Below are 27969 nucleotides of genomic sequence, written 5' to 3'. Positions count from 1 at the left end.
GCCCGCGCGTGTTAGGTTGTGCGGTGCTGTCTCTCGGTCGCTGAGGCTGCGGTTGGCGGCGGCGGCTGCGGTTAGCGGCGGCGGCGGCGGCGGCGGCGCGGGCGGAGGGTGGTCGGGCGGGAGTACGCGGCGGAGCGGGACCGGCGCTCGTAGGCAGTCGAGCGAACCGGTCGGCCCCCGGGGCCAGCGCCGAAGGCCAGGCGGGTGCGGCCGGGGCGGCTCCGGGCGAGGGCCGGAGCGGGGGGCGGCGGCGGGGGCGGCCGGCGGGGGCCGGGGCCGGGACGATGACACTGGAGTCCATGATGGCGTGTTGCCTCAGCGATGAGGTGAAGGAGTCCAAGCGCATTAACGCCGAGATCGAGAAGCAGCTGCGGCGGGACAAGCGCGACGCCCGGCGCGAGCTCAAGCTGCTGCTGCTCGGTGAGTGCGCGGGGCCTGCGGGCGGCCGACGCGGCGCGCCGAGCCCGGTGGAAGCGTGTGGCCGCGCTGCCCACGGCGGGGCAGGGCCTCGGAGCCGGCCGTGCCCGTGGCGTCCGGGCTGCCGTGCTGTCGCGGGGCGCCCGCGGCCTCGGAGGGAGCCCCCGCCCGTGCCGTGCTTGCGGGGAAGCCGGGGCTGCGGGCCTGCTCCCGCGGCGCCGCACCGCCCTCCGTGGGGCCCCGATGCCCGCGGGCCCCGCTGCCGCCGGGGCGGCCTGCCCGCGCCGTCCACCTGCGGGCCGCCGGGCACCTGCGGGGTCGGCCCGGCCCTGGGCGGCTGCGCCCGGCGCCCCGCCTCCTCCGCGGCGGCCGTCTGCCTGGCAGACCCCGCTTCCTGTGGCGTCGGCCCTGCGCTGCCGCCCGGCTCGGGCCCCGGGGCCCTCCAGGGGCGGCCCCGGCCTCCGCGGCCCCGGCCTCGGGACGTTCCGCGCTTCTCGGGGTCTGAGGCCGGGCGGCCCTGGGTCCCCGCCGCGCACGGTGCCCCCCTCGCGGCCCCAGCCTCCGTTCAGGCCCAGACCCTTGGTGGACTCCGCAGGCGCGCCCCTCTCCTCGCAGGACCGCGTCTCCCCTGCCCCGCCAGGTGGAGCCCTGCGCCCTGCGCTCCGGCCGCCCCGCGGTGTCCCTCAGAGAGGGGTGCACCCCGTGGGGGAGCAGCCAGCCTCTCCTCGCTCCCCAGAGTCTGTTGTAGCTGAAGGCCACGGGGGGCTGGAAGCCCGAAGGACCGTTGTGGCCGTCAGAAGCCGCCACCTCCCCTCCGCACACCGTTTCCTTCTGCCTGGGTGGGAGCCCGTCTTCCCGGGGCCCCCTCCTCTTGGGGGAAGAGTCCTGTTCGAGTCCCCTTCTCAGGGCACACCTGTGGCATGGAGTGACTTGGCCTAGCCACCAGCAAAGTGTTGTCACCCCAAATACGGGCTGTTGAAGGACTTACCTGCCGTCAAAGGCAAGGAGGTCGTTTACAAAACAGAAACCTGGGCCGTGCCCTCTCCTGAGCCCTGCTTCATTTTCATTCCTTCACGGTGGGGAGGGTTGGAAATGAAAGCCGCTCAGAGGTAGCTTTGATGGCCCTGGGGCTGGAGGAGGAGCGAAGGGTGTAGAGATGCTGAGTCTGATGGTACATGGTGGCATTGGGGGCCTTTTGGGAGATGGTGGGTTTTGGCTGGAACACATTGCTTTTCCTGCCTGCAGGGTCCTCCTGCGCCCTCCCTTCTCTATTTTCTTTTTCCAAACGTGTATTCTGATTTACCTAAAGTCTATAAAATAGTCCATCTTTGCAGAAAAGACAGGCGGAAAGTAAGCATCAAGTTTGGAGGAAACTTGCAATGGGGTCTGAGTGGCACTTGAGAGGACCCCGTGGCACTGGACAGTTTTTGCAGTGAGCTGTAGAGCTTATTTTGGGAGGAGGGGTAGAAATTAGGGGCATCGTCACACTATCAGCCGGCCTCACTTGGGGGCTGCGTGAGCCTCCAGGCGTGCCCCCGCCTCCTCTCCTGAGTATGTCCAGTCTTCAGGTTGATGTGTGGGTCAGGGCCATACAGGTTAGTGGCCCAAGCTCCTGCAGCCTTGCTGTGTGTCTGCAGTCTCCCTGGGCTGGGAGGCCCCCAAGAGCCCTGTAGGGGATCTGGAAGCAGCCAGTGCCCGCCAGAGAGCATGGGGAGTCAGCTGCAGGGACACCTGTGTCTGCAGTTCCACTTCTCCCCTGCTGGGCAACCCTGGAGAGGCATCCAGTCTGCCCCCTGCCAGTTTGGACGACAAGGGTATTGGGCTCAGTCTCCGGAGGTTGCGTCCTAGGCATGGAGAGCAGATAGGACAGGATGTGAGCTCTCAGGTCCAAGGTGAAGGGTTCTGACCTGAGGAGGGCAGCCCTCAGTGCTGGGCGAAGGCCCAGGGGGTGTGCATGGTAGGGGCTGCTCTTGAGGTGCTGCCTGAACAAGTGATCCCTTGGGCTTTGGGCCTGGGACTTTGGGAACCCTGGGAAGACTTCCCCCCAGGCAGCCTATCCTCCCAGGTTGAGGACACCGTGCTGGGAGGACTTTGATGACTAGAGGACAGGGTGGGGTATGAGAGTGCAGGGAGGGCGTCCTTACCGAGCGCCCTCTGCCTGTTGCCTGACCTGCTGGGAGGACTCATTGCAACCCCCTAGCAAGCCAGCCACTGGACGGGGACTGTCGCCGTTTCGTAGGGAGAAAATCAAGGGACAGACAGCTTTCCCAGCTGTGGGAGTTGTAGGCCATCTGGTTCTACTGCATGGGAATGCCACCACCCCTGCCCCCTGTGGTCTGGGCTAAGGGGCTGCTCAGCCTGTGGCATTGGGCGTGAGTCCTGTTTCTGAGAGGTTCTGGTGGTGCCCGCCTTGGCACCTGGTTTTGGAATCAGGCAGAGCGAGTTACCATCACTGGAGCAGCGCTGGCCTAGTTTGCCACGTCCATGTCCTGTCTTCCCGGGGCTGTGTGCACCTGACCTGTGGGGCCTCCCAGCCTGGCGTGGGTGTTAACGCCCTGTCCTGGTGGTGAGAGTGACCGACCTGTAGAGCTCCCAGAGCTGGGCTCTGGCCCTCGACGTGGGGCACCCAGTGGGCACCCTGTGCTGTCCCCAGTGCTCCCTTCATGCCCCTTTTTAAAGTTGAATTTTAACTCCTCAAAGAGGCCTCTCTTTTCCATATAGCAGGGTCTCTTCCTCGGCTCTGGGGACATTGGGGCCAGGCCAGTCTCTGTGAGGGGCCGTCCTGGGCCCCAAGGGGTGTTGTTGAGCAGCCTCCCTGGTTCCACCCATTTGGTGACCGCAGATGTCCGAGGCATGGCCCGGTGTCCCCTATGCGGGACCAGCCCTGTTTGAGAACCTCTGCCCCATGGTAGGTACGCGGTGTAAAATGTGTGTTGCAGAGCTGGTGTATAATCAGTGTAAGTCGTTTTATCAGATGTTTTGTGACTGGTTAAAAAGTGTGTGTTTTTGTTTGTAGGGTCCAAAGCCCTCTGTGTGTGTGTGTGTGTGTGTGTGTGTGTGTGTGTGTTTGTGTGTGTCAACACGCAGATACATATGAGTGCACGGATACAGGTCTTCAGTGTCAGAGATCTGGGGTTCCCGGCTGTGTCCTTGTTACTGCCTGTCTGTGGTCGGGAGCGGATGGCAAGCGTGTCTGCGCAACCAGCCGCCGGATAGCGTCACTGCCATCATGCGGACGAGAACCCTGAGGCTCCATCGGGAGCCCTGGGGTGGGGGTCCTGGGCAGGCCTGCTGGCTTCTGTGCTGCCCTTTGCCATGATGTTTGGCACTTGGTAGAAAACACCGAGGGGGCCCCTTGTCTGTTCCTTCGGGCGAGCTTCCCGTCTGAGACGAGGCCTTCCATGGGAGCCCCGTCCCAGTGGCCTGGCCAGGCTGAGCCAAGCGGCTCTGGGGATTTCTAAATAAAGCAGGGTGGTCAGTTCCACAGGCTTCCTGTTGGCCAGTGCCGGCCCCCACAGGGCGGTGAAAAGGCCCGGAACCAGGCGTGGGGTGTGGTGGTCCAGCGGGAAGGGCGCCGCCCAGTGCTTGGAGGCGGGGAGCGAGCGTGGCCACTGGCTCCTGGCAGAGAGGCCCGGCTGCGTCTCCTGCAGACCAGGAGAGCAGGAAGCGCCCTTCGGTGGCCTCTCATCTGCCCCCCCCCGTTCCACTGGGGCTGTGGAAGGACCTTGACCCACTCCAGGGCATGTTTTATGTGCTCTAAATTAAAATGAAATGTTTTTGGCGAGAAGGGTCTGCTTTCCGGGGTGCAGTCCCTGGAAGTGCCTCAGGAGCCCAGACTGCTCTTGGACCTAACTGTCCCTTGGTTTCCTTGCACGTCTGGGGAGGACACCAGTGCCTGGGCGAGACTCTGTCCCTTTCCTACAGGGCCTGGAGGGCCGAGCCCCTGGGGCGCCTACCGCAAAGGACAGTTACTGTGGGAGCTCGGAGCGTGGCCTCACCAGGTGTGTCTTGCCAGGCTCTGGGGCCAGGGCCGGCCCTGAACTCCATTTACAGAGCGGACTGCAGTGCTTCCGGGCGCGGCCTGCGTGTGCCGAGCTGTGCCGGTCACTGTGGTGAGACTGGAGGAAGTGCTTGGCCTCAGACATTTACCCACAGAAGGTTTCACTTTCTGCTGCTTGTGGTGGAGCCCTCCTCAGTGCAGCCCCAGAGCACGTTGTGGTCACTGCTGCCTGCGGCCCTGGGCCTTTGGAGCGGCGTGCAGGAAACCAGGCTTAGATGAGGACCCATGGCAGAGAAGCGTTTGTCCCTTCTTTGTCTGGCCTTAGGGCGGGTGCAACTGGTCTGGGACACTGAGCCCCATGAGGTGAACAGAGCTGGGTAGCAGTGGGAGGAACAGCCCCATCTCTGGTCCCCTGCGGGGCACCCCTTTCCCAGCTGGCAGCTGCGGCCTGTTCCCTGGGGACAGTCTGCCTCCGCAGCCTGCTCACCTGGTGTCTCTGAGCAGCGGATGGGAGTCAGGGCGTCTCCATGGGCTTCTTTCCATGCCTACAGGTGGGCTTCTTTTTTGGTGGAACTCAAGCTGCTCACAGAACCAGGACTCCAGACCTCAGCTGGCTGGCTCGTGGGAGGGGTGTGCAGCCAACCCGCGTTTCTCATAGTTCCTGTGCCCCTGGGTCTGCAGGCTCCTCGTGCCTCTCAGCCTTAGGGCAACTGGCTGGTTGTGGCCCGTCACCCTGCCACGGTGACTCCACTGCCCATCGCCACCCCACGGGTGGAGCATAGCCCTGCAGGCCTCAGAAAGGTGTGCTGTGATTTGTGATTGAATTCAGTCCTGAGTCACCGGGCCCCCCTGATGCTCTAACTTGCCTGGTCGTGAGGCCCCACCTGCCTGTGGCCCTTTGCTCTACTGTGTGGACACAGGGACTCCAGGGCACAGCTTGCAGCTGCCTCTCTGAGGCTTCCTGTAGGCGGCCTGGCTTTTTGGGGGACCTGTGCCAGCAGGCGCCGAGCAGCAGCAGAGACACTAGCTAGAGGAGACCATGGAACTCACCTGTTTCCCAGGCTTGGTTTCTTTACCAGTCGGATGAGGCTGGTGCCCCTGCCCCCACAGCACTGTTGTAGGATGAAATGCAATGCTAGCCTGGCTCTTGGCACACAGTAGGTGGTCAGCAAGCAGAAGGAGCTTTGTCCTGTCATTACTATCCTTCCCACTGGGTGCTTTGCATAAGTTGCCATTTAAAAGCTGCTGGAACAGCCCTGAGAGGTGGGTGTCCATACCAGGGCTGAGCTGGAAATGCCGGAGTGCGATTTCTGTCCCTGTGTACTCATGAACCCTGGTTTTTCCTTCTGTGAAATGACAATAGTCATACTGACTTTTTAGGATCGTTATGAGGACGAAGCGATATGATGGGTATTAAACTGGGGAGCACCATCTGTGTGATTTTTATTTGTGATGTCCACTCTCTGCCGCTGAGGGGGGCTTCCCTGCCCTACAGTGCAGTCCCCGGAGCTCAGCCCTGAGGCTCGGCCGTCTTGGTTCCATTTTGGCCCACAGCTCCCTGGCTGGTGCTGTGCACGGTGGGAGGAGTGGCCCAGCTCTCCTCCCTGCCTTCGTTCCTGCTCGCTGACCTGTAGTGGCTGCAGAGTCGGAAGGGCCAGACCCCTCACCTTCAGAGAGCCCCAGTGGGTGGGAGTGTCACCTCACCTCTGCCCCATTGGTCCTCTCATCTGAGCCATGTGGATGTTGCTGATCTGGGTTGGGTGGGTGGGGTCCATCCCCGCTCCCCATGCCCCACGCACCCACAGTTGGCCTGGACGCAGGGTAGGGCAGGACGGGGGGGTTCATGCCAGGTCACCCAACTCTTGGGGGCTTTGGAAAGGGCTGCAAAAAGACCCAGCACGTGGGGACAAAATTGGGGGCTCAGAGACACCCACCAAAATTGCCAATGCCACCCTGGGGCTGTTGCACAGTGGCCTCAGTACAGCAGGCGGCATGTTCTGGTTGAGGTGCCTTGGAGGCTCCAGGGCAGGAGATGCCTGTCCCAGGACTTCGCCTCGGCATGGAGATAACACGTGATGAGTCCAGCAGGCCACCACTCTGCGACTTGCTTTTCTTTAAGGGGTGCAGCCATTGAAGGCTTGTCAGATTTCTGCTCTCCTTCCTGTTCCCTATCAGTGCTGGTGCCTGCTAGTGCGATTTCTCTCTGCTGGCCCCCAAGGCACCAGTACGCTTGCGTTTTCTCACTTCCCTGGGGTGGTGGTGGTGGTGGTGGATCAGGAGACACGGAAGTCCTGGCGTGGGGAGAGACGCTGTTGTGAAGCTAGAAGACTTGAGTCTGTTGAGGTCCCACAGTTACCTAGGCTGTGTGACCTCAGAAGAGCTGCTCAACCTCTCTGAGCCTCAGTTCCCTCACCTTTCCAATGGGAGGTGGGGTGATAGTTACACTGCTGAATGAGTGAATGAATGAGTGAGTGGGGGCGAGGGGAGTGTGTAATCACCATCCTCAGCTGAGCGAGGGTTTTGCATTTTCTGTGTCCCCCTGCATAAGGTTGGCTTTGACCTCGGACCTATTGACACAGCCTGAGGTCCATGTTGCATTTCCAGGCTGCGTTTCCAGGAGTCCAGGTCCCTGGCAGTACTCTCTGTGGTCTTGGGGGTTCCTGGCTTCACTACCCACATCCCAGAGAGGTGGATAGCCCGGCAGCAGCCCTGGACCCCAGATTATTACTCCAACACTCAGGTTTTGTTGCCAGGTTGCACCCGCCTGCCCCTGCGGCCGTGGGCACATGGCCTGCACACTGGAGTTCGTCAGTGATAGCAGACAAGCACCATGTCCCTGTTCTCCAGGCTGTGGCCACTGTGGAGGTTGAGCCCCCGTTTTCTCGGGGCTCAGACTCCTCCTTCCTGACCTGCCGTCCTAGATCTTCACCGACTAGTGAAGCTGGGTTGGCGGCCTCTTCCCCTCACAGGGGCTTCTCTTTTCCTTCCTCTTCTCCAGTTAGTCTCAGCTGGGGCAGCGCTCAGGACAGTGCACCAAGGTGGCACTGAGCAGGTCCCACAGCTGCCTTCCAGGAGTTCAGCTGCGCTGGGGTTGCGCCCCCAGGTATTCCTCCTTCCTTGGAATAACCAGAGGTCAAGTCTGGCTTGCCCGGCTCAGGGGACTCGGGGACCTGTGGGGGCATGTGACAAACCCAGCACCGTGGATTGGGGCCAGGTTTATTCGGGGAAAATGTGTGCAGTGCCTTCTGTGGCCTGTGCTAGGGGCTGGGGGCAGGAGGCCACAGGCAGAGCTCCGCCCTGGGGTAGGGGCTCCCAGCACGTGGAAGACCGGGAGCACAGTCTTCACAGACGCTGAGTAACGGCAACAGCTGGGGTGTCGGGGTGCGAGGCACTAATTGGAAAACGTGAATTCGGGTTTCTTCAGGGAGCCTGGTAGGGTTGGAGGGAAAGGGCCCGTGGGGGTGGTTTGTATTTAGCAGTGGTCCAAACAGCTGCAGGTGCCGCTGGACGTCCTCTCCAAATGCTGGGCTTGTGGTGTTACCCAGGAAGCAAGGGGGGCGGACAGGGGGCCACGGACATGAGCCTGAGGTCTGACCGCAGCCAGGGCCTAGAGCCGCTTGGCTTCTGTGCAGGGAGGACCACCTGTGCAGGCGCCTGAATCCACCATTGCGTCAGCGTCCTGAGTGTTCCCAGCACTGCAGGGACCCGCATGTCACCCTTTTCTACCCCTCTTGCCCCCCCAGCAGCCACCCCTCTGTCCTCCATCTCTATAGCTGTGTCGTCTCAGAAATGTTTCCTCAATGGAGCCAGAAGGTGTGTAGTCTCCTGGGGCTTTTCCCCCTTGCCATAGTTCCATGGAGTCCATTGGCCACTGTGTGTGTCCACGGGCTTCCTTTTCATCCTGAGTAGGGTCTGTGGCGCAGATGGGCCGCAGTTTGTGACCATCCAGCCAGTGAAGGGCATCATGCCGATGACGCTTTTTGGCCATTATGAAAAAGCTGCCTGGGAAGCCGTGTGCTGGTGTCTGAGTGGATGAGGCCTCGCCCCGCAGGAGCTCCTGGGTCCAGAGCAGCCGCCCCCTGTGTGGCTGGCGGCCCAGTGGGTACTGTAGACCAACCAGTTCACATGAACAGAATGAGGCCTGATCACCGGTGTCGTGCATGTTTTCGCTGAAAGAGGGGACTTGCTTTTCTTCAAGGGGGGTAGCCGTGGAAGGTTTTTGAGCCAGAAGGGCATATGTGACGAGATCTCCGAGGGGGAGTATGACAGCGCTGTGCAGGGGGAGTTAGAGGCAGGAGGCGGAGGGCCGGGGAGGCCAGGAGGGCAGAGCTGATCAGGACCTGGGTGGCGGCTACCAGTGGGTGTGGGCAAGTGGCTGTGAAATTCGGGCCGGCCTTGTGCCCGGAGACTTCTCTGGGCAGGTCGGGCGTCGGAGGGATCCGGGCCAGAGATTCTGTTACGGGTGCCATGTGCTGACAAGATGTGGCAGTGGCTGAGTTGGCCAGGAGACAGGCCAGCTCAAAATGAAGGCTGCAGCCAAAGCATCTGCAACAACAAACCTGGGTGGCTTTGGCCGGCTCCACACCACCCAGAGCCTGTCCCTCCCTCCCTCCTGGGGGTAGCGGTGGCCGAACACCTCTCGGGCCAACTGGGCCTGGCCGGTTCCAGGGCAGAGGGCCCCGCTGGCTCCCGCCTCCCATGCCGCTGCTCCTGGCTCAGGCTGATGCTCGGAGCTGGCGCTGGCGTCTCCTCGCTCAGTCACTGTTGGCCCAGAACACAGGTGACGCGACACGTGGTGACCTCCTCAGCGGGCTTGCCCTCTCTGCAGCCGCCAGCTCCACACCCTCCTTTCTCCGTCCTTCCTCGCACAGTGTTGGCCGCCCTGGCCAGGGTCACTGACCATCCCACGTCCGAAGCCACACTGCCCTGGGTTGTCCCTTTTGCTGTCCCCTGGCTTTACTGAGATATAGTTGACATGTAATCTGTGAGTTTAAGGGGTGCAGTATGATGGTTTGATGCGTGTACGTATTTGCAAGGAGGTGGTCGCGGTTAGGTTAGTTAGCTCATCCACCGCCTCACACACTTGTGCCTTTTGCCTCTTCTGGAGGTCGGTCGTGGCCACTGTCTTTGCAGCGTGGGGAGACTCACGGACTGGATGCCACGGGGTTTGGAGGGACCTGTGTGACCGTGGCCACACACCTCACCTCCGTGGGCTGATGCTGTGCCTGAGCCCCCAGCTGCTTGTTTCTCGAGTTTAGGGAAGGTCCCAGACCTGTAGCCTCTGGGGCTGTCCCTCAGTCTTCTCCAGCCGGCTGCTCGCCAATCGAGAAGAGGCATTCAGGACACACCCCCACACCTCTGTTTTCTCCTGGGGCCCAAGCTTTGTCTCAATCTCTGATTGGCACCGTGCGTGTGTGTACGTGTATGTGTGTGGTGTGCATGTGTTTACATGTGTGTGCCCCAGTGTGCGTGCACTGCCTCTGGAGAGCTCCGTGGGGGCTCTCATTGTCATTTTTGTCTCCATTATTAAAAAGCCAGTGTGAGGCCAGTTCCTCCTTGCCTGGCTGGTGATCTGCTTTTCAGACTCCTCACTTGCCCTCCCAGCACCCTCGCGTGGCCTGAGTGGGGGAGCTGCTCAGCTCAGTGCCCTGCAGCGCTGCGTCTGGGTGTGCTGGGTGTTGGCCTTCATCCCTGCACCTGTTTGACTGTTTCTACTGCGGTCAAGAGGAGATGCACTAGAAGTCCCCTTCCTAGCACACCACCTGCCCCTCCCCCAGTGTGTGGTGACGGGGGGCAGCATGGGTCCCCATGAGGAGATGTAGGGTCATTGCACACAACCCTCTCCGGCCCCCTGGAACTCAGGTGGGTTTGGGGCAAGTGGATATTTGGCCTCTTGTACATTTTGTGGCAGAGGTGATTATCTGAAGTAGGACGAATGTGGGGTGGGGTGAGGGTAATTGCCACTTGATGACAGAACCAAAGTCATGTTTATTCCAGAAAGGGTGTGAGGTGGTTGATAAAAGTACCAGACGGAGGTGGCTGCAGCCAAGGCCGCTGCTTTGTGACGTGTCGCATTTGTGACTCGGGTCTCCCTGAGTGAGCTCAGGTGCCTGTGGTCAGTTACTCGGACTCTGGTTGAGGGCCTCTTGGCTGCAGGACAGTGTGGTCACCATGGGGTGTCCTTCAGGAGCTCCCGGTCACGGAGGCCGGCAGTAGACCCCTGCAGAGACTCCCCACACAGGTGGCAGAAATGGTTCCAAGTGTACAGGGAGGGAGCTGCCTGCCTGGGGCGCAGGTCAGCTCACGGGTGGCTGTGAGTGGGCAGCACCATGGACAGAGGCACAGCTTGGGCGAACAGAGGTGGGCAGACAGACGCGGGGCAAGTCCCAGACAGAGTGCCGAGAGGAGCCTCGAGGGGCGGGGTGAGGTGAGTTTGGGATGTGCTGAGCCCCTAAAAGGGGGCACAGGGATGAGTCCGTGGGAGGGGACTTGTGTTGGGTTATGGAGTAAGGGTCTGAGACAGTGCATTCTTAGAATTTAGAAGTTCTCTCTTGCTGTGTCATAAAATCACCTCAAAACGTAGCAGCTGAAAGCCACAAACACTTATCTCCACAGATTGTAAGGGTCAGGAATCCGAGTAGTCCCGGGTCGGGGCCCTCGGGAGACTGCAGTCAATCTGTGGACAGGGCCGCCTCACCTGAAGGCGGGACCCAGGCTGGAGGGGCCCTTCTAGGCTGCCTCGTGTGGCTGCTGGCGGGAGGCCTCAGCTCCCCATGGGGGCCGCCACAGCGCTGCCTGAGCGTCCTCACAGCATGGCAGCTGGCTCCTCTTGCCCAGTGGTTTGAGACAGCGAGGAGGAGCTCCCGTGCCTTTTATAAACTGGTCTCGGCAGAGACACACCATTATTCGTCATGTTCTGTTAGAAGCGTGTCACTGAGTCTAGCCCCACTCAGGGAAGAGAATGAGGGAGGGAGGCGTGACAGAGATTTGTGGACACATTAAAACCTCTGCAGTTGCTGTCCCCACATGTGGGGGTACATGAAAGTGGAGTGACCAGGGCAGTGATAGGCTGAAGCAGGAGAGGGACCTGGGGCCGTGCTCGTGCTGGAGTGGGGCTGGGAGGGATCAGAGGCGCGAGGACCCACGGTCACACGGTGTGCGTTGAGACCAGGGCTGCAGCTCGAGGCTAGCGTGAGGGTACCGCCGGCTGAGTGGTCCCTTTCAGATGGTTGTCCAGACTTTCTGATCCTTTTGATCCCGCGAGGCACACAGAACCTCGGAGCGCCCTTCTCCAAGGTGGGGGTCAGCACACTCACCCTAGAAGAGCCTGGTAAGGTGGCTACGTCCCCTCATGCTTATGTAGAGGAAGGAATGAGACACGAAGGGGGTTTGGTGACGTGCCTGTCAGCATGGTGGGACAGAGATAAAAGAGGGCATGCTGGTGGTGGGCAGAGGGGTGACACCCAAGCTTCTGGGTGGAGGTGGAGCACAGCGCCATGGTCACGGGAGTATGCCGGACTGGTGTCATGTTGGGTTGAGTTACACGTTCAGGGTGAATGACAAAGGAGCTCCTGGGGACGTTGCGGGTGACGATCGGTGCCCTGTGACTCAGTTTGGCCCTCACCATCGTGGCCTTGGATGCAGATACCAGTCTCCTGCCCCAAAGGAGACGTTGCTCTGGAGAGATTCATGGAAGAAGTGGGAGGTGGGCAGACATTTTCAGATTAGATGGGCTTAGGGTGGGCAAGGGAAAGCATTAGGTGGGCTGGACGGGCAAGGTAGCTGGTCAGGCCCACTACGTAGGTAAGGCGGTGGTGGCGTCTGGTGGTGACATGTAACTTCCATGGGCCTTCCTGCCCTCATCTGAGGACGCTCCTCACTTCCTGCCACTGTGACCCTGCAGGGTGCTTGGGAGGACAGACCCACTTGTCATGTGCGTCAGAGCTAAGTGCCCTGCAGATGTCGTCTTTCTTTTCTCTGAACCTTAGTTTCCTCTAGTGTAGGATGGGTGCGCGTGGGAGGCTGACGGAGGTAAAACGGGGATGCCCAAGTCTGGCCTCCTGCTGGCTGAGCGTTTCCCGTGCCCCCTTCGAGGGCTGACCAGCCACCTGGGGCCAGGAGCGTGCGTCTAAGCGCCTGGGCTCCTGACGTGCCGGGTGGGGTCCGGTCCCTGCGATCTCAGTGGGCTGTTCCGCTGCAGGCACGGGCGAGAGCGGGAAGAGCACGTTCATCAAGCAGATGCGCATCATCCACGGGGCTGGCTACTCGGAGGAGGATAAGCGGGGCTTCACCAAGCTGGTCTACCAGAACATCTTCACCGCCATGCAGGCCATGATCCGTGCCATGGAGACCCTGAAGATCCTGTATAAGTACGAGCAGAACAAGGTGAGGAGGGGAGGCGGGGGCGGAGGCCTCTGATCACCTCTGTGCACATGCTGGTTGAGCCCCAGACTTCCCTATGAGGTAGCTGTGAGCGCCCCCATGCTACGGACAGGAAGCGGGCTGGCCGGTGAGCTGCCCTGAGGTGGGCAGTGCGAGCTCCTGGTTCCTAGCCCCTTGGAGGGCCCAGCGTCTTACTGGGGCTTCACACACCATATCTGACCCTCTGGGTGACCCCACGGGGTTGGCACTTCCCTCTCGTATTCTTTATTAACAGCTTTGTTGAGATGGAATTCACATACCATACAAGTCACCCACTGAGTGTGCAACTCACTTGCTTTTAACATTTTCAGAGTCGTGAACCTATCACCTCTAATTCCAGAACATTCTCATCACCCCAAAAGGAAACCCCGTCCCCATGAACAATCATAATAGTTCCTTCCCCTCCCCCTCCTTCAGCCCCTGACAACCAAGAACCCACTTCCTGTCTGTGGACGTACCTGTTGTGGACATTTCCCGTAAATAGAATCACACACCGTGTGGCCTGTGTGTCTGGCTTCTCTCGTGAGCACCGTGTGTTCAGGTCCATCCACGCTGTGGCGAGTGTCAGCGCCTCCCTCCTCATGGCTGCATAACATTCCAGTGTATTTTATTTATCCATTCACCCATCGATGGACATTTGATTGTTCCCAATCTTTGGCCATTGTGAACCTTGGTGCTGTGACATTTGTGACCAAGTTGTTATTTGCACACCTTTTCTCATTTCTCCTGGGTGTGTACATAGGAGCAGAGATTCAGGCTCACGTGGTGACAGCCCACTCTCCCCAGCAGCTGCCCCACCAGCCATGAACCAGTGGCTCTCACGGGTGGCCTCCCTGTCTTTGCTTTCGTAGATGTTTTGGGGGGTTCTCACACAGATGGCATGGAGTCCAAATCTGTCTGAATATGGCTTAAATCAATCCATTTACTTTAAAGCTTAAGAAGATCAGTCAACCAGATTTATGGTACGTCCCTGATGGGGTCATTCCTCCCTTTACCCCCAATTCACAGATGATAGGGACCCCTACTGGCCCTGAGTCCTGGCTGTGGGGCCACGTGTGGGGTCAGCCTGAGTCTCCGGCCTGTTGAGACTTAGTGTGTAGGATCTCTTCCAACTGAGTGCCCGTCCAGTTCACACTTGGACCATAGGTGTCCATTGGCCTCTAGGACAGAGAGGTCATACTGCAGCCTGTTTCTGTAAATACAGCTTTATTCGCACATGCCTCTCCCACCTTCAAAAGCTCCCTCCAACGCAGGCTGGGGAGGCAGGGCAGGCCCTGTACCGAGAGCTGCTTCCATCTTGCTTCTTTATCTCGCGTATTCACCTGAAACTGGAGTTGATGGTTCTGAATCTGGTCAGCCCGGTGCCGGGATGAGGACTGCGCCCCCTGGCGAGCCCATGGCCTCTCCCCCTCTTCCCCTTACAGGCCAACGCGCTCCTGATCCGGGAAGTAGATGTGGAGAAGGTGACGACTTTCGAGCACAGGTACGTCAGTGCCATCAAGACCCTGTGGAACGACCCCGGCATCCAGGAGTGCTACGACCGGAGGCGGGAGTACCAGCTCTCCGACTCTGCCAAATAGTGAGTGGGCACCAGCCACCCGCCCCACTGGAGGCCAGGCTGCAGGCCTCCAGAGGGCATCTGGACGGGGTCTGGGGACAGAGAAGGACATTAAGGAAAATGGCGGCAACCTGGAAAAAGGGTGGGCTCAGTTAATGACACTGAATGTTGGCTGATTAGTTGTGACAGGTGCACTAGAATAGTAATCACATTCACGGCAGGGAAGCTGGGTGTGTGCTAGAAATTTCTGTCTCTGCAACTTTCCTGTAGATCTAAAGTGATCCTAAAGTAGTTAAGTTTATTTCTGAAAAGTCACCCCTCCAGCCCAGTAGCCTCTCTTGGAAACCCCAGTGCTGGTCCCCATTCTCCTTCCGGAGCAGCCATTCTGGGCCAGCTCTATTAAAGGGTCCCTCCCAAGGCTTTCCCTAGTCAGTGTCATTTCTGTCCCATGAGACCCAACAAATGACCTGCTCCTTCCTGACCAGGTCAGGGATGGGGGTCGCTTTGTCCCATCTTATCCCGAGTCCGCCTGGCTGCTTCAGCCTGTGCTGGTGAGGCCCCTGTGGGCCCCTCCCGGCTGCTTGGGGCACTGATGGTGGCTAGGATGTCCCCCCACGATGCCTGGCCTGAGAGCCTGTCCCTGCTCTGCTGCAGCTACCTAACCGATGTGGACCGCATCGCCACTGCGGGCTACCTGCCCACCCAGCAGGACGTGCTGCGGGTCCGCGTGCCCACCACTGGCATCATCGAGTACCCTTTTGACCTGGAGAACATCATCTTCAGGTACCTGTGTCCTGGTTTCCCGAGGGTGGTGGCGTTCTGGAGAGGCTGAGGGCTCGGGAGGCTGCTGTGAGGGCCATTTGTCCCGAGACCTGGACTTCCCATTGTGGGGGCAGCAAAAGGCTCATTGGATGCTGGTATTTGCCCTCAGGGAGCTTCTGATCCGGGAAGGGGGATTAGATTTATGAATAAGTAACTGTCACCAAATTTCAGAGAGAGCCATGTCCCAGTGGTTATTGGGGGCTGGCCAGAGGCAGCCTAGGGGAGATGGCCTTCTGGTGGGGCCTCCGTGATGGGGCCGCCTGTGAGGGAGGATGCTGGCTTTTGTGGGAGGGGCGGGTGGTCTGGAGCTCCTGCCAGAGCAGGAGTGCTGTGGGGCAGTGGAGAGGTTGTAGAGACCCCGCGTCCAGCTCTGCCCTTCTCCAGTTGCCCCCTTTCTGGTTGTGTGCTCACAGAAGGCAGGCCAGGGGCCCTGGCACCATGCTCATGGCCCGGCTCCATTTGGAGCTCGGGTGTCATTGAATGGCCTGATGGCCCCGATGAGTGAGATGAGCCTGGTCCCAAAGTGGGGACCTCACGTGGAGACCTGGCCCCTGGGATCCTGGGTTCCAGCCTGGTCATACCTGGGAGGCTCATGCTCCAGAAAGGCTGTGGCTCCAAATGCCATTGGATCTGATGGCTCTCCCCAGAGTGGCTGCAGCTGCCAGCATGGCCTGGCATCTGAGCACAGGGCCCTTGGCCTGTCACCACCCTCCTGTCCCTTCACAGTCACCTTAGCACATCCACTGTCCACCTGAGCTTGCTGGAGTCTCCTCTGCAAACCCTCCACCAGGCAGACAGCCTGGGGGTCAGCCCCGCCCTGTTGCCCTGGGGCTGTGTCTCTCTGGTCTGAGGCCTGCCTTGCATGTAGCAGTTGGGGGGAAGGCAGCTGCGGCGACCCCCGCCTTCTCCAGGATGGGTTGGGAGCCCTGAGGTCTGCTCTCTTACCAACCGCTTTTATCTGCCTTCTTAAAAATAGTGTCTTTCCTCACGTTTGAAGTTAGGGAATTCCCTAGCAGAAAGAAGAAAGCCCCCATAACTAACCCTGTTGCTCAGGCACTGTCCCAGTTTCTCCTTCTAGCCCTCCAGTTTCTGGGCCTATTGTCTCCTACCTGCTTCTCACGCTAGATAGCAGACTTTGCAGCCCGCTGTGTTCACCCAGTCACAGGACATGCTCTCTGCAGCCGTTCCCTCACAGTGGCTGACACAGTGTTTGTCGCCTGAGTGCCTCTCAGTTTATATGGGTTTCCCTGTGGGGGAGGCCAAGATGGGCCAGTGTTTTAGAGACAGTGTTGCACATTGGCCAATGAGAGGAGGGGGCTTCCAGACGTACGATGTGGGATCTGAGGGTGGGCCCGTCACAGGTCCCCTGTGTCCACACCTCACACTCATGAGTGCTGGTCACTGCGCTTTAGGCTGAGGGCTCCCGTTGGAGGGCAGGGACTGGTCATGCTCAGAGACCAGACCTGCGGCCTGTGCGGTGTTCTACTAGCTCCCACAGATACGGGGGGCCCATGGCTGTAACACATATTGGGGTTCTCATGGCTCTGGCAGACATGGCCATGCAGTGGGGAAGGCCTGCTGGGGAAGCAGTGCTATCTGTGGAGCCTGGCACTGAGCCCCTGTGGGGCTCTGGTCCCTGCAGGATGGTGGATGTGGGAGGACAGAGGTCCGAGCGGAGGAAGTGGATCCACTGCTTTGAGAATGTGACGTCCATCATGTTCCTTGTGGCCTTGAGTGAATATGACCAAGTTCTGGTGGAGTCGGACAATGAGGTGAGACCCCAGCCTGCGTGCTCCCCCATCCGCAGCCCTCTCCTGACCCCTAGGCCTTGGCGACCCTGATGCTTTGCCTCCACAGAACCGTATGGAGGAGAGCAAAGCCCTGTTCCGGACCATCATCACCTACCCCTGGTTCCAGAACTCGTCCGTCATCCTCTTCCTCAACAAGAAGGACCTGCTGGAGGACAAGATCCTGTATTCCCACCTGGTGGACTACTTCCCTGAGTTTGACGGTGAGCCCAGCCTCCCCGGCTCTATTGGGGAGGCCAGCTGGCTGCCCCCAGCGTGTCCCTACCCTCCCTGGGCCTTGCTGTCCTCGTCTGACAGCTGGGAGGGTGGTTCCAGGGGCCCACGAGCGGTTAGAGCAGAGCTTCCCCGGCTGGCGCTGCACTGCTGGCTCCTCCCAGGCCACTGATGGGCGGGAAGGCCTCATGTCCCTGGGGGGAGGGGCTGTGGTTGGTGCACGGCAGCAGCAGATGTGATGGGACACTTGGCTCCAGTCCCCCACTTGGTGGCCTGGCCATATGGAGGAGCGTGGCGCCGGGAATAAAGGGTGACCCAAGACTACCCTCCTGCCCCCGTCTGGATCAGCCCAAGCTCCTAATGGAAGGCAGACAGCTCGTGGGTGGACCACCCCACGCCGTTGTGCATGAGCTGTAGCTGTCCCCGCAGTGAGCATGGGGCTGCCCCACAGGTCCCTAAGGGCACCCGGCTATGCCCTCCACAGCAGGTGGTGGTGCCCACGCTGGTGCCTACGCTGTCCACACTCCTTATAGGAGCAGGGATCATGATGGGGAGGAGCGTCCCGGCTGGGAGCCCCCACGGAAGGGTGCTGCCTGTGGAAGACTATGCCCAGTCTGCGAGTGTGGGGTGACAGGCTTGGCCTGACTGGCCGTGGGGGGTGGGGAGGCCTCATGATCTGGGCTGTTGGTTCCCACTCTAAAGACCAGAGTGAGGCCTGGGGGTTAGGGTGCTGGGCTCTGCACCCGGCCCTCAGGCCTCTTGGGCGGAGCAAGCAGGGGCTCCAGGTGGTGGGGAGAGCAGGAGCGTCGCTGGGAGGGAGCAGTGAGGTGATGGGGACCAAGCCCTTGAGGGCAAGTGCAGACCATGGGCCGGGTAGGACAGACACTGTCGGGGGGGAGCCTCTGGGCAGGGGTGTGGGCAGACAGATGGACAGCCAGCAGGCCATGTGGGAGAGTGGCTGAGGTGGCAGCTGTGCGTGCGTGGGGTGCACCTGTGTGCACACGTGCCCCTGTTTGGATTGGGGATGTGTGTGGAGTGCGGCATGAATGGAGTGGGGTGAAGTGAGGCTGGGAAGGAAGGTTGGCCCGTTTGGAGGTCCTCACCCCGTGTGCAGCGAGGGTGGGCTGGGCTGGGTGGGCCCGGAGCCCAATGGGTGAGATGGGCAGGGACCCTTGCACATCAGCAGGCGCACACAGAGGCCACAGCGCAGCCGGGATACGAGGCGTCGGCCACGGGCATCACTGGGGTGGGCGGTGGGGGGGCTGCCCTGCCCGCTGCTGCCCCGCCCCAGCCAGGCTCACCCGCCCATCCCCCCCAGGCCCGCAGCGGGACGCACAGGCCGCCCGGGAGTTCATCCTGAAGATGTTCGTGGACCTGAACCCCGACAGCGACAAGATCATCTATTCGCACTTCACGTGCGCCACCGACACGGAGAACATCCGCTTTGTCTTCGCCGCCGTCAAGGACACCATCCTGCAGCTCAACCTGAAGGAGTACAACCTGGTGTGACCTGCGGGCCCGGGACAGACCCTCCTGGATGACGTGACAGCGGCTCTGCCGCCGAGGGGCTGAGTTGTTTCCTGTTTTTAACAAATGTTTTTTATTTCACAGTTATCAGGGGATGTACATCTTTCTTTCTACACTTTGTGCACCTTCTCACCTTTTGTCAGTGGCACAGGCTGCCTTTTTCTGGCCTCAACTGTGGCTCGCCTTTTTCTAAAAAAAAAAAAAAGAAAGAAAAAAAAGCAAAATTATCCAAGCGGAGATGAGACACGCGAGTGCCCTGCCCCGGCACCTCCAAGCCTCCCTCAGCCCCAGGCGGCGCCTTCGGGCCACGAGGGACAGCCACCTGCCGTCCCTGGTCCCTCAGACTTGCCAATCCTGTCCTTTCTTGTGTTCTCAATCACGGAAGGCGTGGAGAGACGGAGACTGTGACTTTTGTTTCTTCTTTTTTTAAGTTATTGACATCTTCACGACTTTGCCGTGGTTTTGCTCTCTGGACTCCAAGAAGTGGGGGTGGGTGGCGCCCTCTGTTGCCCACCCTGGGAAGTGCCTAACCATTTTTTTTTTTTTTTTTTTTTTGAGGAAAAACAAAAAGGATATTGTTTCCCCTGCAGGGGAGGAGATGCCCTGGGCCCTGCCTCACAGCCTTGGGTGGCTGTAGACCCCACCGGCCTCTGTGAGAGCCCTGGCGGCTTCAGGGGTCCTCTGGGCTGTGTCTCCAGGGCGATCTGCTTGCCAGGAGCTCCCCTAGGGCCCTGTCCCTGCACAGCAGAGGGTGGCGTGTCCACTGCCCATGCCAGACAGCACCTGTGGGAGTCCATCCATATCACCTGGCAGCTGGGAGAGGGCCCACTTGGATGGCAGTCGCTTTTGCTTCTGTTCCAGTTCACAACCAATTTGGAAACATTGACAGTGTGCCGGGGACTTTTTCAGAATCTTCTCAGGTCTGTCCCCAAGAGGCAGAGAGAGGTTGATGGAGTGTCCTGCACTGGTTCCCGGGCGTGGTGGCCGCCGTCGCACGTACTGCTGACCCTCTGCACCGAGCCGCCGGGAAGCAGGCAGGCTGCAGGTGCCCTTTGCCCGGAGCTGTCAAGTCACGGGGGAGCCAGCAGCTGGTACCTCGGCCCCGGTCAGCCTCCAGGCCACAGCCACGGCCACGCACTGAGCCAGAGCTGCGGGACTGGGTCCCCTGTCAGAGGGACTCTGAGGGCAGGAACAAGCAGGGGCTGGCCTTTTTGGGGGAGGGAGATGGCTTTCCATCTGGTGTAGGCTGAATACTACAGTGTTTCATTTTGGTTTTCTTGCACAAACTTAGGGGGAATGGACCACCAGCGATGCCTCGGCCCCACCCACTACACCTGGGCCCCACGGTAGCGGTCTGTGGGCTGCTGCTTTTGGGGCCTCTAACAAAAACAAAAGAAACAACTGAAAAATCAATCCAACCCACTCAGATAGCCAGTCCTGGGCTCCCGGCCCTCGCTTCCTCTTTTCTGCCTCCCTCCAGCTTATCTGGTCGGGAGGCACGACATGCTGGTGTCTTGCAGGACAAAGCCAGGAGGGTGTCGCGGCGATGGGGGTAGAAGGCAGGCAGAAGTTGGGGGAGGCTACATTCCTGGGGATCAGCCCCATCTGAGTGCAGAATGGGCTGGGGATCGCTCGCTTTTCAGCCAGTTTTCCAAAAAGGGTCATTTTTGTGCCATGTGTCTCGAGAGGGTTGAACCGTAACCCCCATTCCTGTCTTCAGTTGGAGCAGGTGACGCTGCTGGCAGTGGGCCCACAGGGACTTGATGTCCTTGTAGGGTGGGCATCTTGACGTCCTAGCACCTCTCAAAGGCCCAGATCACAAAAAGGGAACTGGATTGGGCTCTGTAGGGGTGGCATGAGCGCATGGGTGGGACACTCAAAGTATTAGCTTTTCTCCAAGAGGGGGCAGCGTGCCAAGCATCCCACAGACTAAGCCTGTCTAGAGTGCCAAACCACCGTGGCCCAGCCTCCTGGAACCCCAGAGGCTTGACTCCACCCCAGGAGCTGAAGGCAGGGCCACCCCTGTGCGCGGTGGGTCTGAGACCTGTTCTGTGCCAGTGCCAGCTGGGGTGGGAGGTCTCGGCCCCTCCCTGGCCCTGTGAGCTTGGTCACTTTTCCCACTCTGGTGAACTCCCCTCCTAGTGCTTTCTCTCGCGTGCTGACGTCCCAGCTCCTCCCACTGTGTCGCCCAGCAGTGCAGCCAATGCCCTGGGTGCCTGTCTCCCCGAGAGAGACGTGTTAGTGCCAATGTCCCCAGCGGTGGGGTGGGAACTGTGCCTGCCGGCAGGGTGGACACTGTCTGGTTATACTTGTATATTACACAGTCCTGATTTCAGACGATTTAAACCTTAACCTATTTAAAACATGAATATTATATAAAATGCTGTTTTTAAACCTTTTGTCATTTGAAATGCATGTATTGTCGTATGCACTAGGGGGTGGGCCTGATTAGCTTGACGCCAGCCTCCTGTGGCCGAGGCTGTCTCGTCCAGGCGGGTGGGATGGAAGGTTCTGCTCAGCGTGTCGGGGCGCTGACCCCTTAATCCAGAGATACCTGATGGAAATTGACTTTTCATATCTTTCTCCTGAAATGAATTGTTTTAAATTGGAATAAATCTCGTTCCTATACACTGTGGCCCCTCTGGCTTATTTCTTGTTGCTGGCTGCAGCGATGGGTGGGGGGCAGCGGAGGAGCCATGAAGGCCCCCGTGGTGTTGCCTAGTCCATCCATTCAGGCTGGGGTCTGAGTTCCCCGGAGCCACGCCTTCCCTTGGGCTGGGACCGTGACACCAGAACCCCTGCTCTGAGGTCCTCTTACTAGGCCCCTGACTTCAAAGTCGCTTGTCTTGAGGGCTGGAGCATCTTGCAAGATAAGCACCTCCTTATTGGGGGCAGGGTACCGGTGTGCTACTCGCTGTTGGAGATGCTACTATGAGGGCAAGGCCCCACCTGTCTGTAAACAGGATGTTGGACAGTGGGCTCTGCAATCTTTTTTTCCTTTTTTACAAAAATATTAATCATGGTCAGTAGACATAAAGTGTACCATCTTAACCATTTCTAAATTCACAGCTCAGCAGCATTAAGCACGTTGACGCTGTTGTGTGACCATCCCCACCATCCATCTCCAGAACTTTCTCATTGTCTTAAACTGACACTGTCCCCTTCCCCTCCCCCAGCCTCTGGCCCCCACCATCTACTCTCTCCATGAATCTGACCCCTCTAGGGACCTCCTGTGAGTGGAATCACAGTGTTTACCCTTCTGTGTCTGGTTTATTTCACTGAGCATAACCTCCTTAGGGTCCATCCACGTTATAGCAGGTGTCAGAATGTCCCTTTTTAAGGCTGAATACTATTCCCTTTTTGGATGGACCACATTGTGTTTATCCATCATCCGTCCATGGACACTTGCTGTGTTTCCACCTTTTGTGCATTGTGAGTGATACTCCTGTGAACACAGGTATACAAATAATCTCTGAGTCCGTTTTCAATTCTATTGGATAAATACTAAAATTTGGAATTGCTGGGCGTCATAGGAAATCTGTTAACTTTATGAGGAACTGCCATCCCATTTCCCACAGTGGCCACACCATTTCACATTCCTCCAGCTGTGCACAAGAGTTCCAGCTTCCCATCATCCTCCAGTTTTATTTGTTCATCAGCGGGATATGCCTTGAAGGCCCGCTGTATGCCGGGCACTGTCCTAGGCACTGCAGATACAGTGTGGGGGGGTTGGGGTAGACAGCATTTGTCACCATGACTTAATCTGTGAAGAAAAGCAGAGCAGGGTAGTGGGATGAGCAATAGTGACACTGCAGACTTTTCAGCAAGAGCCTTTCTGAGAGGTGGCCTATGAGTAGGATCCTGGAAGACATGAAGAGAAGGGGCCATGCAGTGATTTGAGGGAAGGGCTTTCCAGACAGAGCGTACAGCCCATGCAGGGCCCACCTGGCAAATTGAAGGAGCAGCTGGGAGGCCTGTGTGGCTGGAGCAGAGTGAGTTAGGGGGAGACAGGGAAGAGGTGAGGGCAAAGGGAACGGGGGCAGGTCAAGCAGGGCCTTGTGGGTCACTGGGAGGTCTTGGGGTTTTGTCACCAGGGAGGTGGTCACCCTAGAAAGCTGTGGGCACAGGAGGGATGGGACCTGAGTCAGGTGCTCACAGGTGCCCTCTGGTGACCGTTACGTGGAGGATGGACTGAGGAAGGGCGATGTAGGTCCTGAACTGGATGCTCACAGGCGCCCTCTGGTGATTCTTACGGCGAGGACAGGCGGGGAAGGATGACGTGGACATGACTCGCTCCCACGCGCCCTCTGGTGGCCACTGCGAGGAGGACAGACTATGGGTGGCGAGAGGGGGAGCTGGGGGCCAAGAGTGGAGCGGACTGCACTGGTCCAAGTGGAAATTAATGGGACTGGACTAAATGAAGGCAGAGTTGGGAAGCAGGATTTGGGAGGTCGGTGCGGGAAGGGAGCCTGATTGAGGCTGCAGACGCACCTGGTTATCACCTGTATGCCATGTCCTTCATGTCCACCTGGAGCAGCCCGAGTTTGCTGTCTCGCTGTCCCATCCACGTGCAGGCTCTACCTTGCTTCTTTGAGGGAGCGATCCTGTCATCATCTCGGTTCTAAATAGGAAATTGGGACAAAGAGCGGTCTGTTCTTGCCCTGATGGTAGGCCACTGCTTCTCGGTTGGGTCACCAGCCAGGTGGGGGAAGGTGCAAAAAGAAAACGCAGGGCTCTTGTTTCAAAATTAGGAGAATTTTTTTAAAAAGATTTTTATTGGGGAAGAGGAACAGGACCTTATTGGGGAACAGTGAGTACTTCCAGGACTTTTTTCCAAGCCAAGTTGTTGTCCTTTCAGTCTTAGTTGTGAAGGGCGCAGCTCAGCTCCAGGTCCAGTTGCCATTGTTAGTTGCAGGGGGCGTAGCCCACCATCCTTAGTCGGACTCAAGCAATCGAACTGGCAACCTTGTGGTTGAGAGCCCGCCTCCAACCAACTGAGCCATCCGCGAGGAGGCAGCTCAGCTCAAGGTGCTGTGTTCAATCTTAGTTGCAGGGGGCGCTACCCACCATCCCTTGTGGGACTGGAGGCATTGAACTGGCAACCTTGTGGTTGAGAGCCCACTGGCCCATGTGGGAATCGAACCGGCAGCCTTTGGAGTTAGGAGCATGGAGCTCCAACCACCTGAGCCACCCGGCGGGACCTAGGAGAATTTTAAGACCAGAAAAACCTTCTGAGCTTGGGTCCTACGATCACGAAGCTGGCCCTGATGGCCGGGTGATGGACCCTTGGGCTATTTCCACATTTTGGCTATTGTGAACAGTGCTGCTGTGAACACGGGTGTACAAATACCTGTCTGAGTCCATGCTTTCCATTCTTTTAGATAGATACCCAGAGGTGGAATTGCTGAATAGAGACTTTTTTGTCTTATCCAAATAAATGACTCATCAGTAAATAAAAGGAGAGGGATGGACTTTGTATCCCAGGCTTGTGCCGCCTAGGGGTGGTGTGGGCGTGATCTCGGGTGTGGGTAAGGGCAAGGTCCAGAGAGGCATGCAGCGGTGGCTCTCAGTGGCCAATAATTCCATCAACTGAGGAGTGGGAGGTACTTTGACACTATGTAAATGTCCTATTTCTCATTAAAGAGAAGGGCCATTTTTAATAACAAGCTTTGAGGAGTGCACCTTTTCTGAATAAAGGAGAATCTTTGGGTTGGAATAAATTTAGCTGTTCAAAAACTCCCCAGAGCCAGTGGGGGTGTGAATTAGTGCATGCACTTTGGCAAAAGTAGCTAATATCCGGGGATACTTGATAACCCAGCACTTCCACAATTGGGTGTTTATCCACAGAATTTCACACATGGTTATCAAAAGGCATGGACCAAATGTCCGTAGCTGCCCTACTCATTACAGCCCCCAAATGAAACTTAACTAAGTGCCCATCAACAGCAGAATGGATGCCTATTACAGCATGGCGATGACAGGTAATAATACTGTGCTGTGCTTTGGAAAGTTGCTAAGAGAGTAGATCTTAAAATTTCTCATTACAAGAAAAAAATTGTAACTGTGTGGTCTTGAATGTTAACCAGATTTATTGTGGTGATTATTTCATAATATATACAAATATCGAGTTATTGTGTACACCTGAAACCATGTCAATCATTTAAAAAATAAATAGAAAATACTGGTAAAAAAACAAAGAGTGGGTGATTCGATGATGGGATGGTCACCAATGGAATCATCTGTGGCAATGAGAATTAGAGAAATACAACCACATGCACCAATGCGGATTTACTGCACAAACATAATGAGTAATAGACAGAAACCAGACACACCAGAATTTATCTTGTGCAATTCCATTTATAGCAAGTTCAAAACCCACAAAAATTAAATATGAGTGTTAGGGTTGCTTAATTCAGTTGTAAATTTATAAAGAAAAGCAAGGAAGTAAAGAGGTACATTACATAAGAGAATCAATTCACCAAGAAGACATAACAAGTGCACGAAATAGATGAAGCAAAATATGATACGACTGAAAGGAGAAATAGGCAAATGTACAATTATCTTTCAACACCCCTCTCAGCAATCGATAGGATGAGCATACAGAATATTAGCTAGAATACAGACAACACCATTAACCAAATACACAAATACAATGAAATTATTTTGGGCAAAATTCAATGCAGAAAGGAGGACAGTCTTTTCAACAAAGGGTGCTGGAACAACTGGATATCCACATGCGGAAAGAAAGAAAGAAAGGAAGAAAAGAGGGAAGGAAGGAAGGAAGGAAGGAAGGAAGGAAGGAAGGAAGGAAGGAAGGAAGGGAAGGAAGAAACTTCTAAAAAAATTAACTCCAAATGGATCACAGATCTAAAAATGTAAAATATAAAACAATAAAACTCCTAGAAGAAAACATCTTTCTGGCCTTGGGTTTGGCAAAGAGTTACTAGATACAGCACTAAAAGCATGACTCATAAAAAAAAAAATCGAGAAATTGAACATCATCAAAATTAAAATTTTTGGCTCCACAAAGTACACAGTAGTGAGGATGACTGGGACAGAATATTGGCAAAGCACATACCCAGTAAAGGACTTGTATCCAGAATATATAAAGAATTCTCCAAACACAATAATAGGAAAACAACTCATTAAAGAAACGGTAAAATTTGGACAGATGCTTCATTGATGAAGGTATGGATGACACATAAACCACACGAAAAGGCAGTCAACATCATTAGTCAAACAGGTAGATTCAACCCACAATAAGATACCATTACCTATGCCGTCAAATGGCTAAGATAAAAACTATAGACAACACCAAGTGCCGGAAACTGGAATGCTCAGATATCACTGGTGGCGATGCAAAATGGTCCAGCCACTTTGGCAAGCCTGTCAGTTTCTTACCAAGTTAATCACACAATTATTCTAGGACCTAATGATCCCACTTGTAGGAATTTATCCTAGAGACCTGAATTTGTGTGTTTACAGCAGCACTAAACTGCAGACAATCCAAACATCCTTCTGTGGATGAAGGGTGGTGCACGCACCCAACAGGAAACTACTCAGCAGTCGCAAGGGATGGGCTCACCCAGCTTCATAGACGAATCTCATATGCTGAGTGGAAGAAGCCAGTTTCCAAAGTCACATCATGTATGATTCCATTTACACGACATCCTCAAAAAGATTAAAAAATCGTAGCAACAAAGAGTGGCTCAGTGGTTTCCAGGGGCTATGGGTGGGGCTATGGTCTGACATTACAAGAGAGGGAGATTTTTCAGGGGAAGGCACTATATTCTGTCAACTGTTTCACTGATAATTTATATGACTCTCCATGTGTTAAAACTCATAGAACCGAACACCAAAGAAGTGAAGACAACATCACATAAATTTAAAACTGAAAAATGAAATAAATCTTATTGCCAAAAAGTACCCACCCGGCCACCCCAAACAGAAATACCGTGGAAGTCAGAGCAGTGTTGACTGCGGGGTGGAAGGAGGAGGTTCCTATTGGGAAGGGTATCTGAGGACCCTCATGGCATTGACAATATCCTTCATCTTGGCCTGGCTGGGGATCATATGGGTGTTGGTTACAGAAGATTTTATTAGGTTATATATTCATGTTTTACATGTTTTGTGTGTGTGTGTGTGTGTATGCGTGTATTTCAAATATGCACAAAAATTCACCCTGGTACTCCCCTATAAACTAATACTTGACAAATGTCCCCATGAGCACCTTACATGTGAAAAAGAACCAGTTCCCTTTTGTGAGGAACTGGAAGGGACATTTGTTTTGAAGCTGGAGAAATCCACAGAAGCCAGGCCCTGGCAGGGATCGAGGGGGCTGGGCATTTTTCTGAGCAGAGAGAGCCCCAGAAGGTGTTAGACCAGGCCCTGCACCCAGTCCTGTTGTGACACGCTGCGACTGGTGCCTTTTGGGAATGGCATCAGGGAGCTGCCCGGAGGGGATGGCTGTGTGTTCCCGGGCCTCTGCACTTCCTTTCCTTTGCTCTCTGCTCTGTGACTCAGCTTGGTTCTGCCAAGCTGGTTATTTCTGTTCTGCCCTGTGCTCCCAGCCCTGCTTAGCCCAGACTGATTTCTGCTTTTCTTCACCTGCCAGCAGTGGGAAGTCACCCCTACCTCCTCAGGGCCATCCTGTTGGAGGCCGGAAGATGGGTGGGCAGGGCAGGGCCTGCTGTCCCCAGTGACCTGATGAGCCCCTATCAAACTTCCCATCTGCCATTGGTCATGATTCAACAGCAGAGAAAACTGCACCTCTGCACCTACGTGCTGGCTGGGGTGTAGGGGAGGGTGACGGTTGCTGCTGTGTGATCCCAGGCATTCACTTACCCTCTCTGAGCCTTGATAGTGCTATCTGTGAGGGGTCCAGAGCCCTGTATTATGTATATCTGGGGAGAGGAGGGAGAGGTGTTCCAGAACTTTCTAGAGCTTTCAAGAACCTCTTGAAGGGGATTCTGCACCCAGACACGGCCACGGGTCTGCTAGATTAGAGACAACTTGTGACCCCCTCTTTGGCTGTGAGAGTCTAGAAAACAGCATGTTCACCCCCTGCGTTCCTGTCCAACTTTGAGGGTCCTGAGGGCTAAGGGGGTCAGGGCAGGGGCCCTTGACCAGCGGGTTCAACTCCCAGGGTCCTCTTGTGCCCAGGCTCCCTGTCTCCTCCTGGTCCCAAATGTCATCTGGTCAGC

General features: G+C 56.9%; 1 protein-coding gene across 2 annotated transcripts; it reads left to right on the top strand.

The window, feature by feature from the left end:
* The first annotated feature begins 4 nt into the window (after positions 1-4).
* On the top strand, positions 5-21393 carry GNA11 (G protein subunit alpha 11). 2 transcript variants are annotated; one of them, XM_081075578.1, is made up of 8 exons: positions 5-70; positions 320-420; positions 12618-12802; positions 14263-14417; positions 15051-15179; positions 16861-16990; positions 17076-17229; positions 18558-21393. In XM_081075578.1, the coding sequence occupies exons 3-8, from the start codon at positions 12656-12658 to the stop codon at positions 18746-18748; spliced, it is 906 nt and encodes a 301-aa protein (XP_080931704.1). In that variant the 5' UTR covers positions 5-70; positions 320-420; positions 12618-12655; the 3' UTR covers positions 18749-21393. The 2 variants fall into 2 exon arrangements, with proteins under 2 accessions (XP_080931704.1, XP_080931705.1); XM_081075579.1 differs by lacking the exon at positions 5-70 and having other exon boundaries at positions 254-420.
* Positions 21394-27969: the final 6576 nt, after the last annotated feature.

The sequence above is a fragment of the Rhinolophus hipposideros genome (assembly GCF_964194185.1).
Source record: "Rhinolophus hipposideros genome assembly, chromosome: 16".
NCBI classification, from domain to species: Eukaryota; Metazoa; Chordata; class Mammalia; order Chiroptera; family Rhinolophidae; genus Rhinolophus; species Rhinolophus hipposideros.
Note: the sequence above shows the minus strand (reverse complement) of the source record. Positions and strands in the feature narration are given on the sequence as shown.

Coding starts and splice junctions, on each gene's coding strand:
- GNA11 (XM_081075579.1), top strand. CDS start 285: ATGACACTGGAGTCCATGATGGCGTGTTGCCTCAGCGATGAGGTGAAG. Junction 14,418..15,050: donor CTCTCCGACTCTGCCAAATA/GTGAGTGGGCAC, acceptor GCTCTGCTGCAG/CTACCTAACCGATGTGGACC. Junction 16,991..17,075: donor TGGTGGAGTCGGACAATGAG/GTGAGACCCCAG, acceptor TTGCCTCCACAG/AACCGTATGGAGGAGAGCAA.